The sequence below is a fragment of the Labrus bergylta genome, chromosome 3, assembly GCF_963930695.1.
Source record: "Labrus bergylta chromosome 3, fLabBer1.1, whole genome shotgun sequence".
NCBI classification, from domain to species: domain Eukaryota; kingdom Metazoa; phylum Chordata; class Actinopteri; order Labriformes; family Labridae; genus Labrus; species Labrus bergylta.
The window spans coordinates 28,688,975-28,705,303 of NC_089197.1; the positions used below are offsets into that span (position 1 = coordinate 28,688,975).

The 16,329-nt window shown below is 39.7% G+C and overlaps 1 protein-coding gene across 1 annotated transcript in view; it reads left to right on the forward strand.

Annotated features, from left to right (window-relative positions):
- ush2a (Usher syndrome 2A (autosomal recessive, mild)) overlaps window positions 1–16,329 on the forward strand; it is a 192,969-nt gene that overhangs the window by 135,159 nt on the left and 41,481 nt on the right. Inside the window, exons 64-68 of the mRNA XM_065953099.1 lie at window positions 149–372; window positions 1,454–1,796; window positions 5,000–5,197; window positions 5,376–5,530; window positions 10,943–11,141. Coding sequence (XP_065809171.1) covers window positions 149–372; window positions 1,454–1,796; window positions 5,000–5,197; window positions 5,376–5,530; window positions 10,943–11,141 — 1,119 coding nt within the window. The remainder of the gene's footprint in view (window positions 1–148; window positions 373–1,453; window positions 1,797–4,999; window positions 5,198–5,375; window positions 5,531–10,942; window positions 11,142–16,329) is intronic.

Sequence of the window (16,329 nt, forward strand, 5' to 3'; positions counted from 1 at the left end):
TTTGAAGAGGGAATACATTTTCAAGAAGTTAGAATGATCATTTATATGCTTAGAACAAAAAACGAGTTTTGTCAAGTTCTAGTTTTGTATTTTTAAGTGACAAAACAGCCCTAGCTGAAAATGATTGTGTGTATCGTCTTGTCTTTAGGTTTCATCTGCTGTGGTCTCAACTACATAAACTCTTCAACCTCTCTTTGCTGTGTGGGCAATGATGGATATCCCACAATGCACCCTGCTGGAAATGCTACAGTGATGATGCAGTGTTGTGGGTCAAAAGTCATACGTCAGGAGGAGGAATGCTGCAATGGAATTAGTTATGACCCTCAAAGACATGTGTGTGCTGACCGACCGACACCTGGCCTGGACGTACAGGTAAGAGGAGGTTCCAACGGACTCCTTCACAGGGGCAGATTCCAAAGAAAATATGAGAGCACACATATCGCTTAAGGCTATTTATTAAGGTGCAAAGGACTGACGTTTGCATTTAAAATAATATTCACATCTATTTGTATTACCTTTATGTTTTTATCCTAAAATATGGTTAAATCCTCTCTATTATTTGTGCCACGCTGTATATGTTGAAACATTTATTTAAGAAGAAAAAATTTGAAATCTAGCATCTTTCAGTCTAGTTTGATTTGTCAATCACCCTCTTTACTGTGTTCTTCATGTACACTGGAGGGGTTGTGGGGTCTAAAAATGATTCAACATCTTTAAGTAGTCTCTTCCTCTGCAGGGATATTTATAGCCAACATCAGTAGCATTGTGTCCTCCTCTTTTATCTTTTTCACTGAACGGTAGTTTATTGTTGATGTATCAGATATCTGATTTCATTCATTCTCATTCATATATTTTGTCTTTATTTCCTTACTAGTCTATATTACGATTATTAATGGAACTCATTATTATTAATATCTTTACAAACCTCATAGGATTAACAATAAGTACCTTTACCATATTTACAGCCAAACCAGTTCAGTGAGTTTACGGATAAAAAAAAAATATATATATGTCATTAGCTTATACATTTCAAATGAATTTCAATTGAATTTGACATCTTAGAAATGTATATTAGTTTGGCAGAAAAATGACATGACACCTACATGTCAAGTGGATCTATCCCTTCTCCCCCTCTCTCTCTCTCTCTCTCTCTCTCCATTGTTTCCATCATCTCTCAAACTCACTCAATTTTTCCTTAGCGCTGACAATGCCATTAAGGACCCTCTAAACCACACAAATACACCCAGATACAGTTTATACAAAGCATGTATATAAGTGAAAATTCAGTTGTTCCTAAATACATATTTATGCATTAGTTAACTTTAACTAACATTTACCCGTTTCTCCCTCTATGCTTGTGTACTGCTCTCTTAATATGAAACATCTTCTTCTTTCAATCTCTTCTCCTCTTTTAACTCGCTTCATCTGTATCCTCCCTCCTTTGTCTGTGCAGCAACAGTGTTTGCAGGGCGCTGTGTGTCCTGTAGCTGCAGCATCTACAGCCTACTGTGGCTCCTGTGACCTCGATCCATCCATGACCGCCTGCACATGGGTTCTGTCAGCACACACACACCCTGACACACCCTCCTCCACAACATACTCACCTTCCATCAACTCCACACATGAAGCCGTCACTGCAGGCCTGTCTACATATACAAACAGAAGTGATAACACTTATAAAATGGCAGATGCTTTGGCTCACACTCACTACGGGAATCTGCAGTCCAAGGGAAACCTGTGTCCTTTGCATGAGGAAGTTGTATACATCGGAGATGCCAACAAATTCACCTATACAGGTAATCTGCACGTTTGAGTATTTGCTGCTGTGTTTATTGGAAAAAAATAGGATCTAGTAAAACTGTTAAAATAATACAGTTATGTTGTAACTAGTGAGTCTGTTACACAACGTTTTTCAGTTGCTGAAAGACGAACATCTTGTCTGCTTGCCAGTGACCAATGAGTATATGACCCAAGTATCCAAAAGGGAGGACTCCCAGGGTACTCTGGATATCTAGAGCACACATCAGTGATCAGCCAGATTACTGATGTGTGGGCACGTAGCAACAAGAATATGTTCTCAGTTGTTTGCAACTGTACTGACTCCAAAGGTGGCTTCATGGTCACGGATGAGATTTATCCCAGGAAAATCTCTGAGCCTCAATATCCTTAAAGTGGAGAACTACGTTCACTATCCGAGTGTCAGAGATCCCCATGATACAAGAAAAGGAGTCTGATGCCTTAGAAGGAATTACAACAGTACCCTGAAGGACAGCGGTATCCTCAAAGACACCCTGGCTCAGTTAAACACCTGGATAATGGCAACTGACAACAGCCAGCCCCTTGAAGGTTCCAGGTGTGGTGCTTTCAGTACTATATGGCATCATTCTTAGATTTTAATAGTCATTCCTGCTTTATTCACTATTCACGCTCGGTTAACCTCCATAGAAGGACCTCACAGCTACACCTACCAGTCTCATCAGTGGTTGAGGAATATAAGACCACCAAGGCAAGACCACTTAGGTTGCTGCCACTGTCTAAAGATATGTCTAAGATAGATAAGCACGCCAGCAAGACCAGTGTGCCAGGAAGTGAAAACCCCACGAAGCAGTAAAAAAAGCAGAGGCATACTGGAGGCATCAAGAGCTCTTCGAGAGTTGTTTGTCAGAGACAGCTGGGGCTTTGAAGCTACAAGGCCATGAGCTGGAGCTAGACCAACAACGGTGGTAGCAGCTCTGAACCTAATCTTGACTAGATGAAAATTGCAGAATGGATGGATCTGAAAAGGGTCAACGCCAATAAACATAAAGTCCCATTAAACAGTCCATTTCTAACTCCAAGAACCTGCATCCAGCCACTGACTGGAAGATGCAAGTTGACCTGAAGAGGAGACCTGCTGGTCCTCCCAGAAGAAGTGGTGGTAACATCACTTCAACATGACCTAGTTTTGCTATGCAAAGCTTAAAAAATCCATTGTAATAGCCAATCAGTGCCCTGGAAAGATCTCTCACCAACTGTAGAAATCCAAATACAAGGACTTAATTGGTGAAGCTTGATTAAAGGATGGCATACAATCTTCTTTCCTATCCAAGTGAGCTTGGGATGGCTTCCCATCATAATTTACCCAAAAGGGGTGCTTACCCATGTTGTTTCCCAGACTTTAAAAAAATAAATGTTTACAAAAATGTGGCTACAGTAGAACAGATGTTTAAAGATAGCAGTAATACAAGGATGATTTTCTGAGTCATTTTGCTTTCGTCAGAATGCCTGTGTCATGCCTGTATGTGTATACTTGAGTTTTAAACATAATGAGCAACGGGAATGTCATTTCATCCTTGCATTTAACCTATGAAATTGCTGAAAATTAGTACCCTCACTTCCATCCTTTGAGCCACAATGTAGAATAACTCTGACAGAATATAGTCATCTGTAAAACACACTGCTCATAGAAATTTGCAAACCAGCAGAAACCAATTCTGCTTCTACTCTAAATGTGTCAGCTGCTGCAATCAATGGGCTTTAAAGACAGATGCCTGTCCACATGCACACACACACACACACACACACACACACACACACACACACACACACACACACACAGACACATATTAGGGCAGCTGTTGCAGTGCACACTGATAGCTTTAACGTGGTAACTCACTGTGCTGTACACTTGTGTCTCATTAAAACTTAGAAATGGGCGTTTAAATGCCATTTCAACAATCTGCAATATTTATCAACCCAAAGGGAGTTGGAGTCTTTATGTGTGTTGGTGTGTGTGGGCGTGTATGTCTGGATTTTCAGTCCACACATTATTTATCAGGGTAGTTACCTCTGTTTAATCAAGACTAATTGTGGTTGCAGATGTCATGTGTGTGCCTGAGGTTTTGCACTAATAATTACATGGGTTTTGTGTGTGTTGGTGTCCATGTAGTCACTATTTCAGTATGCCTCTTTAGTCGACGAGTTCCTGTGTATGTGTTTCTTTCACTTTATGTGTGTTTGTGTATGGCATGGGGCGGTTAGGATAAGCGTTTCTAGGCAATGCTGTGACACCATCTGTGCACAGGCACATAAAGCTGTCGCCACCCACCATACACCAGATGTTTCACATACACACGCATACACAAACAGTTACACACACAGGGTCTCATGCTATACTTCTCTGAGACCTACGGTGAATCACACACTGGTAGCTCCACATGAGCAGAGAGTTCTAAAAATAAACACTATTGTCCACACCCAATTCTTATTCACTCTTTTTAGAATTGGAAACTCAGTGTTTAGGCTCAGCTTTTATGCACACAGAGTGTTTCATTTCAATGTGTATCACACTGTTTTGCCGCTACAGTTATCACAGTAGTAAAGACTAGAGTCCCAGACTGGCCTTAAAAACATGGTTTTATTTACAGCAGCAGTCCCTCAACACTCCTAAAAATAATGCACATGTGTGTTCATGTGTGTCAGTGAATCTGAATGTATACTGTATGTTTAAGTCACCAGAAGGGTTTTCACAAACTGTCTCCCAGGACAACTATTACAAATATGCTCTTGTGATAGTGCATATATACGGTGTCTGTTCATATAAGGTGTGCTAACATCTAGAATAGAACTCCCAGAGCACACATTTTCAAACATGGAGCTACTGTTACTGCACATTACTTTAGATAGACATCTGTGCCATATGTTTCATAATTCCCCACAGTTTGTTTCTATCAGAAACAACTTCAATGAAGTAATTGTTTCTGATAGAACTTGAATGAATATACATTATGATTATTTGAGTACTTGAGGTGGACTCACCATGGGGTTACTTACAGTATGACTACAGTGTAACCACATATATACACCCATAAGTGATAAAGTGTTTGTAATTGTATCGTTCATTATTGATTATCTTACTTACAGGTTTGTTGATTATTTTCTTGCACCACACCATGGTTGATTTGTCTATCTCCTCTGCTTCCCTGTATCTGTCCTCCTTTCCTTCCTTACTTTCTAACAGATTCAGACCTGCAGCCATTTACCAGCTATGAGTACAGAGTGAGGGGCTGGAACAGCTTTGGGCGAGGCTCCAGTGATGTTACAACAGTGACCACCAGTGAAGACAAACCATGGGGAGTGGCCCCGCCCCGTTGGAATCGCCTAGGTGAACGAGATGACATCATCCAGTTGCAATGGCAAGCACCTGCCAGGCCTAATGGTGTGTACTGCACTACCATGTGTGTTAGTGTGTGTATAATCAAAACTCCCCATTTTGTAGATGTGTTGTCAGAAGATAAGAATTCATGATCAGTGTTGTCAAGGACGTAAGAATCAAAAGGGGAAAGTGCTTTCATGTTGTGAGAATTACCTGAAAAGTTTCTTTTCCATTTTACCAGGAGAGATCATTCACTATGTTATACTGAGGAATGGACAAGAACGTTATCGTGGTGATGAAAACAGTTTCACTGATGTGGGACAGATCAGGCCTTTCCATGAGTACAATTACCAGCTGAGGGTTTGTAACCGGGCTGGTTGTACAGACAGTCCACAGGTAAGACCACATATTGTTTATGCCAGAATACCTTGACTGGAATGTGTCAGAATACCTTTTTTTGCTCTCCACACACTTTTTTTAGGCCATATTTCCCAGTCCTACCTTTTTGATGGTACGTTCAGTAAAAGTGAATTGGCTACTTATGAAGTCCTCCCTTAATATCTGATACACATATTGTCTCAAAGTTTGTCTGAAATTTAGAGGGTGCTGTGGGTTTTGGAGCCTTTGAACAGAACGTGGCATGTGTTCATTCATAAAGTCTGAAAGCTCAGTAGTGGCCTGTGAGATAACCAGTACATGACTGGTCATGTTACGCATCACTCGCAATGCTACATTGGCTTATTGGAAGCAGAGGAGCATTGTTTATCCTTCAGTATGTCAAATCCTCCTCAACTCTGATGATGGGCATCTCACGCTGATGTTAGCGTGGCTCAGTTGGTAGAGTCGTCACCTCTCAACCGGAAGGTCGAGGGTCCGATCCCCAGCTGAGCAACATGTCCGATGTGTCCTTGGGCAAGACACTTAACCCAGAATTGCTCCCGCTGCTTCGGTGGCGGTGTATGAATGGAATTAGTTACTTCTGATGGATGATACTACATAGTGACCACTACCATCAGTGTGTGAATGGGTGTGACATGCAGTGTAAAAGTGCTTTGAGTAGTCAGAAAACTAGAAAAGCGCTACAGAAGCTCAAGTCCATTTACCTTTTACCATTTAGCTTGTGTGTGTTGAGCTGTAGCCTTGTGTTTGTGTCGCTGTGCACATGTCATGAAACAGCTTGTGTGGTAGTCTGAGATAGGTTATCTAATGATCCCTCTAAAGATAGACAGAGCTTAACTGAACTATGCATGCAGCACTTAACTAAGCAGTTAAGTAAGCTCAATGTGAATGAATTTTAGAACGAGAGATAAGATTTTAACACTGCTCTGACAGAACAATGCTTGTGTTTGTCAGATAAAGTCTTGCTATTTCTAAGACACAGAAATAACATCAGCAATAACAACTTTACAACCTGAGCGAATTTCAACAACCAGAAAATAAACCCTTACAACTTAATATTCAACAGTGTGCAGAAGATCTACCACTCATTCCTTTTTCTACTCGGCACCTGCCTGAATACAACTTTGCCAAGAACCCTTTTCCTGTTTTGTTCTGTCAAAACAGAGAAATTGCCTGGACATGCCACCTCTGGCTTCACACTGGATTCACTTGCACAGCAGTATGGTTCTTCTGCAGTTGGTCGCTCATCTGATCTGATGTTTTCCAGTGGCCTTTCAGCTAAATGACCTTTTACCACTGAGCGTCCTCAAATGCTTATTTCTAGATGTTGTTTATATTGTAATTCTAAGGCTCAGTTGTTCTGCAAGCGATATTTTCAAATTCTAAACTTGTGTCTGACCTTTGTTGTAGAGAAATTACAGAGTGTATTGTCTCCACACTGTGTGAACTCTGCACTGTTCCCATGTTGGAACAAGTTGTTATTTAGCCTTGTTTCCGCTCTCCCCCTGTATTCCAGGCTCTGGATTTGCTGAGCCTACCTGATGTTTGTGATAGCGTTCATAATAGCTTCACACAGAACTCCCCCCTGTTATCTCTCTGGCTGTGGCAGAGCTGATATCACCACAACAATTAATTTCCCCAGCTTAGAGGTGATGAAAGCTTATGTTGAAAACTGTCTTTCTGGCTTTTTTAAAGCTAATTTAACATCTCATTATTTTGATGAGCACATTCTTACGTAAAGATGGGGCCTTTGGATGGGGGGTGGGTGGGTCGACGAGAGGAGGTATGATGAGGGTACAGTTTATTAAACTGCTTGTTAGGGGTTAAATAAAACAGGGTGGATTAATGAGTTAAATTAATAATTGTTGAGCTGAATCTGGACGTAGCAGAACATAGCTAAAGAAGAGTGCATCATTTAAGCTCGACTTTTAAGCCATACTTTTTATTGTTATAATAATAAAAGGTTTCATTTATAATGCACTTTTTATATAATGTACTCAAAGACACATGTTAAAAGTTAAAAGGAAAAATGATCAAATCAAATCCCATTTAGCGATTTGGTAATATTATTGCATCTGGCCAGCTCCCTTTCCTTCTAAGCCAATACAGTACATATGAGTGGATTTACTCTTTATTGAGGTTACATGTTTATGAGATCATTTAGAAGTTGTATCTGTTTAAATCAAGGTCAGTTATGTCAATATTAGGAGCCATGATAGAGTGGGTGGACCTGAGAGACCTTTCAATCCCTATATTAAAAAAAATGTACATGTATTTGAAAGCTGTACTAAAAGACATGTAACCATTGGAAATCAGAAAAACGTATATTGGAAACACAATCCAAACAGAAACAGGAATTGGGTAATGAGCATCATTTAATTGCAGTGATGTTTTTTTTCCTGGCAATTGTAGAATATTTACTCAGCATTTAGCTCTGCGTCTAAGATCTCTTGCTCATTGACTTACATTTCATGCTGGACAGTCTAATGATAATGGTAAATGTCAAGACGATTCTACTCTTCCGATTCAAGGCACTCTACATGTCAACATTCACCTTCTCACATGTTCATGTGCTAATTAATTGCCATGCAAGGCTGCTAATCAACTAATTATTCATACATTTTACGGTACTTACTTTTTGATACTCTTTCCTAAGGTTACTTCATGTAGACATGAGCCAGGGATTGACCCACCAATCTTAGGATAGGAAATGAGCTGCTGTACCTCTGAGCCACAGAGCTACTCAGTAGTCCAATGCCAGAGTGTGTGAACTTGTTTGCTTACAGTAATTGACTTAATTAAGCAAAAAAAATCAAAATAATTTTGCTGTTGAAATCAGTATTCTGTTAATTTTGTCTGTTATTACTGTAAGTTGACTCAATTTTTCTCTAGTCAACAAAAACTTTAAGTGATGGTTGTAACCACACATGAAACGTGCCCTTACCTGTGTGTAGAAATCTTAAAACAAAGCAAAATGCAAATAAAGCCACTTGTCTGATTTCTGATAGCAAAACCATTACGAAGCTGAAGCAGATCATCCTGGCTGGTAACTCTTTCCTTTTGCCTGGCGCTATATGGCAAACAGAAGAAACCAGTATACATGCACAAACCCTCCTCTAGCTGTAAACGGTTACACCACAATCTCAATCTCTGTCTACTGTGTTCTCTCTTTCTACCTCCCTCTCTCACATACACATGTATGTTCACACAAACCACCACACACTCTCAGCAGAGGTGGGAATGGGAGTGAGTTGGATTAGTTTGTACACCAGTGTAAATTGGCCAAACACTCCCAATTATGGGATAACTTGGGCTAACCTAATACACCACTGCAATTACCTGGCATCAGCCCCTTCACGTACACGCACAGACGCACACACAGACACACACACACACAGGGGCCCGGACAAACAAACACAGGCACAGGCAAACGCACACCTGCTGTGACAACAGAAGGTGCTGATCTAATACGGTTGGTCACTCAGAGAGGGAGGAAGAGCGATTGGTCGTTCTCTGTCTTCGAATCCTTTTGTCCTGTCCTCTCTGCTATTTGTCATTCCCCTGATCTTAACACCAAACTCTTAAGTTTCCCTCAAACTGTTTTCCCTTTACCCCTTTAACATCCGTCTTCTTCAATCCCTGACTCTGCCTAAACACAAGTTTCTCTTTTATTACAACTGCCATCTGATGTCAAACATTCCCCCTCTTTTTTTGTTTTTTTGTTTTTTTGTTTCTCTCACTATCTCGTTTTCCTTCTACTCACGAAGTTTTCATTCTTTTGTACAGAGAAAGAGAGCGTTGAATGAGGCCTATTCTAGTAAGGCATGCTTTTTATTATAGACAAATGAAATGTGAGCAACTTTGTTTTATTTTTCTTCTGTGCTTTTAATGAAGTCTGACCTGTCAGTACACATTAGGATGCTTTCACCATTTTTTCAAAATGTCACACTTAAAGTCAAGGTTACTTTCTGTTATCTAGAGTTAGATTGTCCACCATAGTAAAATTAAAGTTTACATTTGCTGTATTACAGTACAGTAATGCTGGGCTTGCATACATGGCTGGTATTTTGCTTTTATTTTCTTTACACTTGAGCAACATTTTGACAGACATCTCAGTTACCAACACAGTGAAGCACACCTTCCCTGTGTCTTTCTTATCGTCATCTTCTCTTTGTGTTTGTGTGAGCATACATACATGCACAAGTTTGTGTTTGTGTGTGTGTGTGTGTGTGTGTGTGTGTGTGTGTCTCCTTAGTTGTAGTAGCACTGTTCTAATTGCACAGCACTGTGTGGGACAGGTGGGGGAAGTGCTAGTGACAGTCTATTAAGGCAGGATATCCCTGTTGCCATTAGCAGCAGATTGCCCTGTGATTCTATGGTCTCCACATTGACCCAGCATTCAGAGGGGCCCTCTGATACTTCACTGGGAATGTACAATAAGATGGTCTCTCACAATACTGTGATAAAAAGCAATATTATTTTCTTGCAGACCTTAATATAATTGTGGGAATTGCTTGTTGATAGGTTTGTTTTTTCTTGTTTGCTCTGTTACTTGTTAATGCTACTGATCAGAACCCCAGCATCCTTCATCATTTAACTGCTTTTTGCAAGATGCATTGTAAAAGCAAGTGGAAGTTGGGTTTATTTTTATGCAGCATTGCAAACGTGATGGTAACAGAGGCAGGATATCTGTTTTTCCATTGAAATGGCTGACACTATAGTGACCTGTAGAGATGATACTTACACTTTTATCCTTCTTTTTGTAAGATCTAGAGTGCATATACCATAATCTATTTACAATGAGAAACATGGTGTGGCTCTTACAAGTTTTTTTTGCATGGTTAACTCTTCTTGGCCTCTCTAGTCCTCTGCATGAATTCTATAGTCTGCTGGCGGTACAGACAGACAAACATGTAACATATTTTATAGGTTCCTGTAGATAAAGCATGTTTTTTTTTTTTTCAATTAATCAAGTAGTCGATAGTATGAGTTGCATTTTTTCCTTGTTTTTGCCTTATCTGGCATTACTGAAGGTTATAACCAATGTCAAACGTCTGTCTATATTTTTAACAAGGTCTGTTTTACCTCAAAAAGGAGAGATCTGAATGTGTATGCAGTTTTTTATTGGCTTGTGATCATTTAATTGGATTCATAAATTATCACAAGTAGAAATCCATCTGTTATCTACTTCATAAACATTTTGTAAAATTTCAAGAATGTGTTTAATGTTCTTTCTTTTCGTGTGTGTGTGTGTGTGTGTGTGTGTGTGTGTGTACGTGTGTACGTGTGTGTGTGTGTGTGTGTGTGTGTGTGTACGTGTATGTGTACGCGCACGCGTGCGTGTGTTTCCTAATGCTTGTTCTGTTTGTATGTCTACCTCTGTATGTCAATACCAATGGGCGTGTTTAGGTGGTGGCAGTGACAGTGCAGGGAGTCCCAGAAGGCGTGGAGCCTCCATTGGTAACAGCCTTAAGCTCCTCCTTCCTCCATGTGAGCTGGTCTGAACCCACTCGTCCCAATGGAATCATACAACGGTACCACCTGAATCAGACCGGTGTTGGAACCATATTTACTCACAACAACGGGCCAATGAATTATACTGTGAAAGGTAAGATTCTCTGAGCCTCTTTGTCTTAGTTTACTTCTTTGCCCTCTCTCCTATCTTCAGTTCCTTCTTTCGCAGACTATTGATCCCAATACCTTCCCAATTGTACAGTTTGTCTCTCAATCCCCTCCCCCTTTTTCCTGTGCCTGAACCTCTCAGTTATTCCCTTTTTCTCACTCCTTCTTAATACCAACTTTTGAAAATGTTCTCCTCCCTAATGGCTTAATAAACACCTGATCCCACCACTCGTTCTCTCTCCAGACACAGACATAAATATTAAAATTATTTTAAATGAATAAGTACAGCAAAAACAAAAACAAAAACAAAAGTATGGATGTTCATTAAAACATCATAAACAAGCTCAAAAGCTCAGGAACAACAACCTAGGAGACCTAATATTTAAGTACACAGACATAACACAGAAAAAAACACTTTAAAAAGCTGAACGTACACACAGAGGCAAACAGAAGTGTCGACGTGTCTGAGTATTGTAGAACTGTACAGAAACATGATGGTGTTAGGACTTGGTGACTGTGGGCCTTGTTGAATGTACCCTGAGGAGGAGCTGTGTTTTTGGCCCTCTGCCATCAGTCACAAATCATGAGCACTGGCAGATACAGACAAAAATACCTGCATGAAGCATTGTAAAGCAAACATTGTTGTCTGTATAAATTTTAAAAAGATTTAAAGAAAAATATCATAAACACCAACATAATTTAAGACCAGCAGGCATTGTAACTTTGTTTTATTTAATTTAAACATTCAAAGTGTTTTAATTCTGACAAGAACTTTATATGTTAATTTAAATTGGTAGGAAAAAAAAAAAGACATCTTGTGTAGCTGAAAATCAGGGGCATTTTCCCTTTACAGATTTTTTTTCTCAGCTCTGTGTTGGACTGAGACCAGGCTTCGGCTTTGCCAGTAGCCAATAGACTATTCCCAAAGTGCCTGTGGTTGGCTTGTATGGTCAGGAGTTTTGTGTGCACAAGCATGTGTGTTTGTATGCGTAGGCATGAGGCAAAGCAAACAATGCCAAATAGAGATGGTAATGTGCTGTAATACTGTACCAGCCCTGTGTGCCAGTGTTAGCAACCAGCATGTGTATGTGAAATTCCCCTGTCCCCCAGTGAGACACTGGGAAACCCTGCGTATTCAGCCAAAACCACTACTGGGGCTTCCTCTTTCCCCTTCCTCTTTCTCCTTCTCTCCCTTTATCTGTCCCTCTCTCTCACACCCTCTCTGTCTTTTTCTGATTTTTTTCTCTCTCCTTGTTTTCTTTCTCAACATATACAGCTCACTTAGTAACAGCACATGTATGTTTTAGACACACTGAAGCACAATTCTTTACAAGAATGGATTTCATTTGTCATATTCAATGTCTGTTTTTTCACTCTCTTAATCAACATACAGACACGCTCATATATTAAGTATATACAGACCCAAGTGTTCCTTGTCGTATTGATTTATGTGCTGATATTATAATAAGTAGCATTAAATCATAGCCATTGAAACAGTGTCACACCACCAAGTGCTCCTACAAATAGAAGTTGCTTAACACCACAGTAAGTGAAATACAAAGGTAGAGTAAGAAGAGCAGGGGGAGTGAGGTGTGGAGAAACCCCACTTCAGAAAAAGTGAATAAAAAAAATACTTTAAAAATTAAACAAGCAGAGGGAGTGAAAAATGTACAGAGATTAGAATCTTTTCAAGAGGGTGAAGGAGAAAAGCAAGAAGGAGTGTGACCGATGAAAAGATGGATGTAAGTGTTTTCATTGAAATATGAACAGAAATAATTGCTGTGCTACTCCCTCATCCTTAATGTTTAATACGCCATTATTCATCTTCTCTGAATCGCTCAGACGGGTCTCACCACTTCAACACACAGATGCTCAAATAGCTCAAGCACTCTTTCATTCAAACCACAGACACTGGAGAAAAGTGCTTTTTCAACTACCAAAATGTCAATTTCAGATTCATTAAAAAGGTCTTTTAAAGGATATTCTTTCAGAATACATTTTGCATGCATTAATCTATCAATAATATGTGTTTAATTTTTTTCTTGTTATGATAAACAAATACCAGTCATTTTTATTTTGGATATGTCATGAAACAGAAACAATACAACTTTTTAATTTAGAGTACCTGTTGCTTTGCGATAAAGATAAAAAGCCTTACATACATTGCTTAATTATACAGTAAAAATAAGTGACCATGTAGTTTAGGCATTTAGGATGTTTGTGGGTTTGTTTAAAAATGAGTTTCACATCTCTGACACTCCCCCAACAGCGGGAGAGAGTGGCTTATAAAGTGCAGAATATTTTCTTTGTAGTGTTATAATCAATGATTATGTTTCAAATAGTTTATTACCTTTAACTGTTTGCTGTAAAAAGGAAAATTCCCAAATTAGGCTTCCACTTTTATGATGTCAGAATCTAAAATTATGAAAACAAATTTGTTGCTTTAACCATGTCCTGTTAATCAATGATTTGCCCTAGGAAAAGCAAGAAATAGACTGGTATTAATAGCATTTTTAGCAGTGACACTTCACAGAAAGAATTAAGCACTACTGTACAAAGACTCCCCATGTGAATCGATATTAAGTATTGCTATCATTAGCTCAAGATGAATTATTGCCTGCAATTATATAGATTATAGCATTAATCATGTGTTTAATTGGTCTTTTGTAGGCTCATTATTAATTCAGAGCAGCAGGGAATAGAGTATGTTCTTTTATTTATTAATGTGTTTCCCCCATAGTCCACGATCTGATTGGTTCATGCTAAAGGTACAGACATGTAGACATGGGAGAAGGAGGAGAGCAGTAAGAAAAGAACATAACTTTTCATGTATTGATCATGAGAAATGTCAACATTACAATGTTTCATCTGACTAGTTAACACCCAGACCCTCTTACACCTTTAAGAATTCTATATTCTAAAACTGGAGCAAAAACAAAACGCTTAGCAGCCTAGCAGTCAAAGTCGTCACTCAATGGTTGAGTTAAAGAAGTATTTCCATTGTGGATCCACATTATCCCAATGAGCCGATCCAACATCCCCCTTTCATGTCAGGCCTCGAGGCCCTCTGTTGCCTCAATAATAAAAGAAGCAGATAGTCTCAAGATGAGGGGAGGCCGTTTTTTATGTCAACATACATACGGGGCTCCAGCAGACTAGCAGGTAGTGCTCATGCCTGTACAGAGGCTTTCTCGAGATCAGATGACCTGGGTTCAAATGACAAAATGTATTGTCCAGTAAAATCCAGTAATATAAATACAAAAAAGATGTGTTAAGGCTATCACAGTCAAAGTAAACACCTTTAATCTTTGCATGAGAAACACTTGTACCTCTTTCCCTTCTACCTTTCATGGTCTTGTCTTCCACACTGAGATTGTTTTTAAGTGCACATGCATGTATGTTTAAAACTTTGTATTTTACAATAACTGAAGTACAATAAGTTATACCTGCTCGCTCTGTGTTCAAGTTTGTGTGCCTGTGCGTTTGCTTGTGTGTGTGTGTGTGTGTGTGTGTGTGTGTGTGTGTGTGTGTGTGTGTGTGTGTGTATCTTTGTCTGTGTGAACCTGATCTCATTGTTCCATCCCAGACCGTCTCTGCATTAGGGAGCCACAGACAGGAAGTCAAACTCTTAATTATTTAGGAGAGGTGTTATCAAAGCTCTCCTTTCTTTCTCTCTCTGCCTCTCTCTCTCCTTCTCTTTCTTCCTCTCTCTCTCTTCATTTTCTTGCATGTTCTGAATACATCTTCTGCATTGTTTCTTTTATTCTTTTTTCTCAGTCTTCCTCCTCTGTCTCTGGTTTAATATGCCACTGTACTCTCTACTCCCTGCTTTATCTTTCCATTTCGGTCTCTTCAGGTAGCTGTCCTCACATTTCTGTCTCCTCTTATTATCCTGCCCGTCTTTTCCACCTTCTTTCCATCTTCTCTTTCACTTCACCGTCTCGCTCTCTTTCATTCCCTCTCTCTCCCTCTCTGTCTGTCTGTCTGTGTGGTGTATCAGGTAGCTGGTTTGGTACTGCGGCCTGTGCCCATCATCCTATCATATTCTCTAATGCAAACAGGGAATGGCAACCTGTCAATAAAATGCCGCTTTAAATCAGTTAGTTTTACCGCAGCACACACATACTCACACGCACAACCTGGGTCTCACAGTCCCCTTTCTTGTTGGTTCTCTATCACACATGCAGAGTGTCTTTCTTTGACGTTTCACTTGAATGTAAGCACCAACTCTTTCCTCTGTCCGACTGCCAAAGTGTCTGTCTGTGTTTCTCTCTCAGTCTCGCACAAACACACACTGATCTCCTCTGTGTCCGGCTCGTCTGATGACAGTTACAGCCTTGTCTCGCTCTGTGTTAGCGAGCTGCTGGCTGCTCACATCAAAACGCCCTCCGCCCGTTTTTCACTTCCTGGTGATCACTGTTAAAATGATTGAAGCTTCCTCTGTCTTTCCTTAATCAAGCACATTAGCATGTGTACGCGCACAAACAGGTACACATACGCACACACATGCACATACACACTCACACACACACACACACACACACACACACACACGCACACATATACATTCCAAGTTAGCCATGCTGTTATTTCTTCAGCAGACCAGCACTGCCCTCTTCAGGCTGATGTTTAAGGTAAATTGAACCACACAGAGAAACCCTCATCCCTCTGGTTATATTTCTGTTGAACAAAAAAATGTACTTTTAGTTTAGTTTCATATGTTTGTTCCATATTTCAAACACCTGAAGATATTGGAGAGTAGGCTAATGCTTTCACATACCATTCACAGATTTAGTATTTATTTTTTTGGGCCTTGTCTTGTTCATTTCACAAGAGATGAACTTGATAAACATTAGATAAAATGTTTCTAATCAGTATAATCTATTGCCTGACCTGAGTTCAGCTGTAATCATTCTGCACAAGCAACACATATTTAAATGGCTCTAAAGCTTTTGCATCTCTTCTGTAAAAAAAGTTCTGTACTTGTGGTTTGTGTTAAATATCATAAACCTACTGTTCTGTCCATTATTTGGCCTCTTTCTGACCCCTGTAGATACTGTCTGTGTGTGGGGAATTGTAGTGAAGGGTTACTGCTTTATTCAGTGTTGCAACAAATGACATCACTTGCAGTGTAGACATCATTTACTATGCTAGAGTGCACACACACATATACA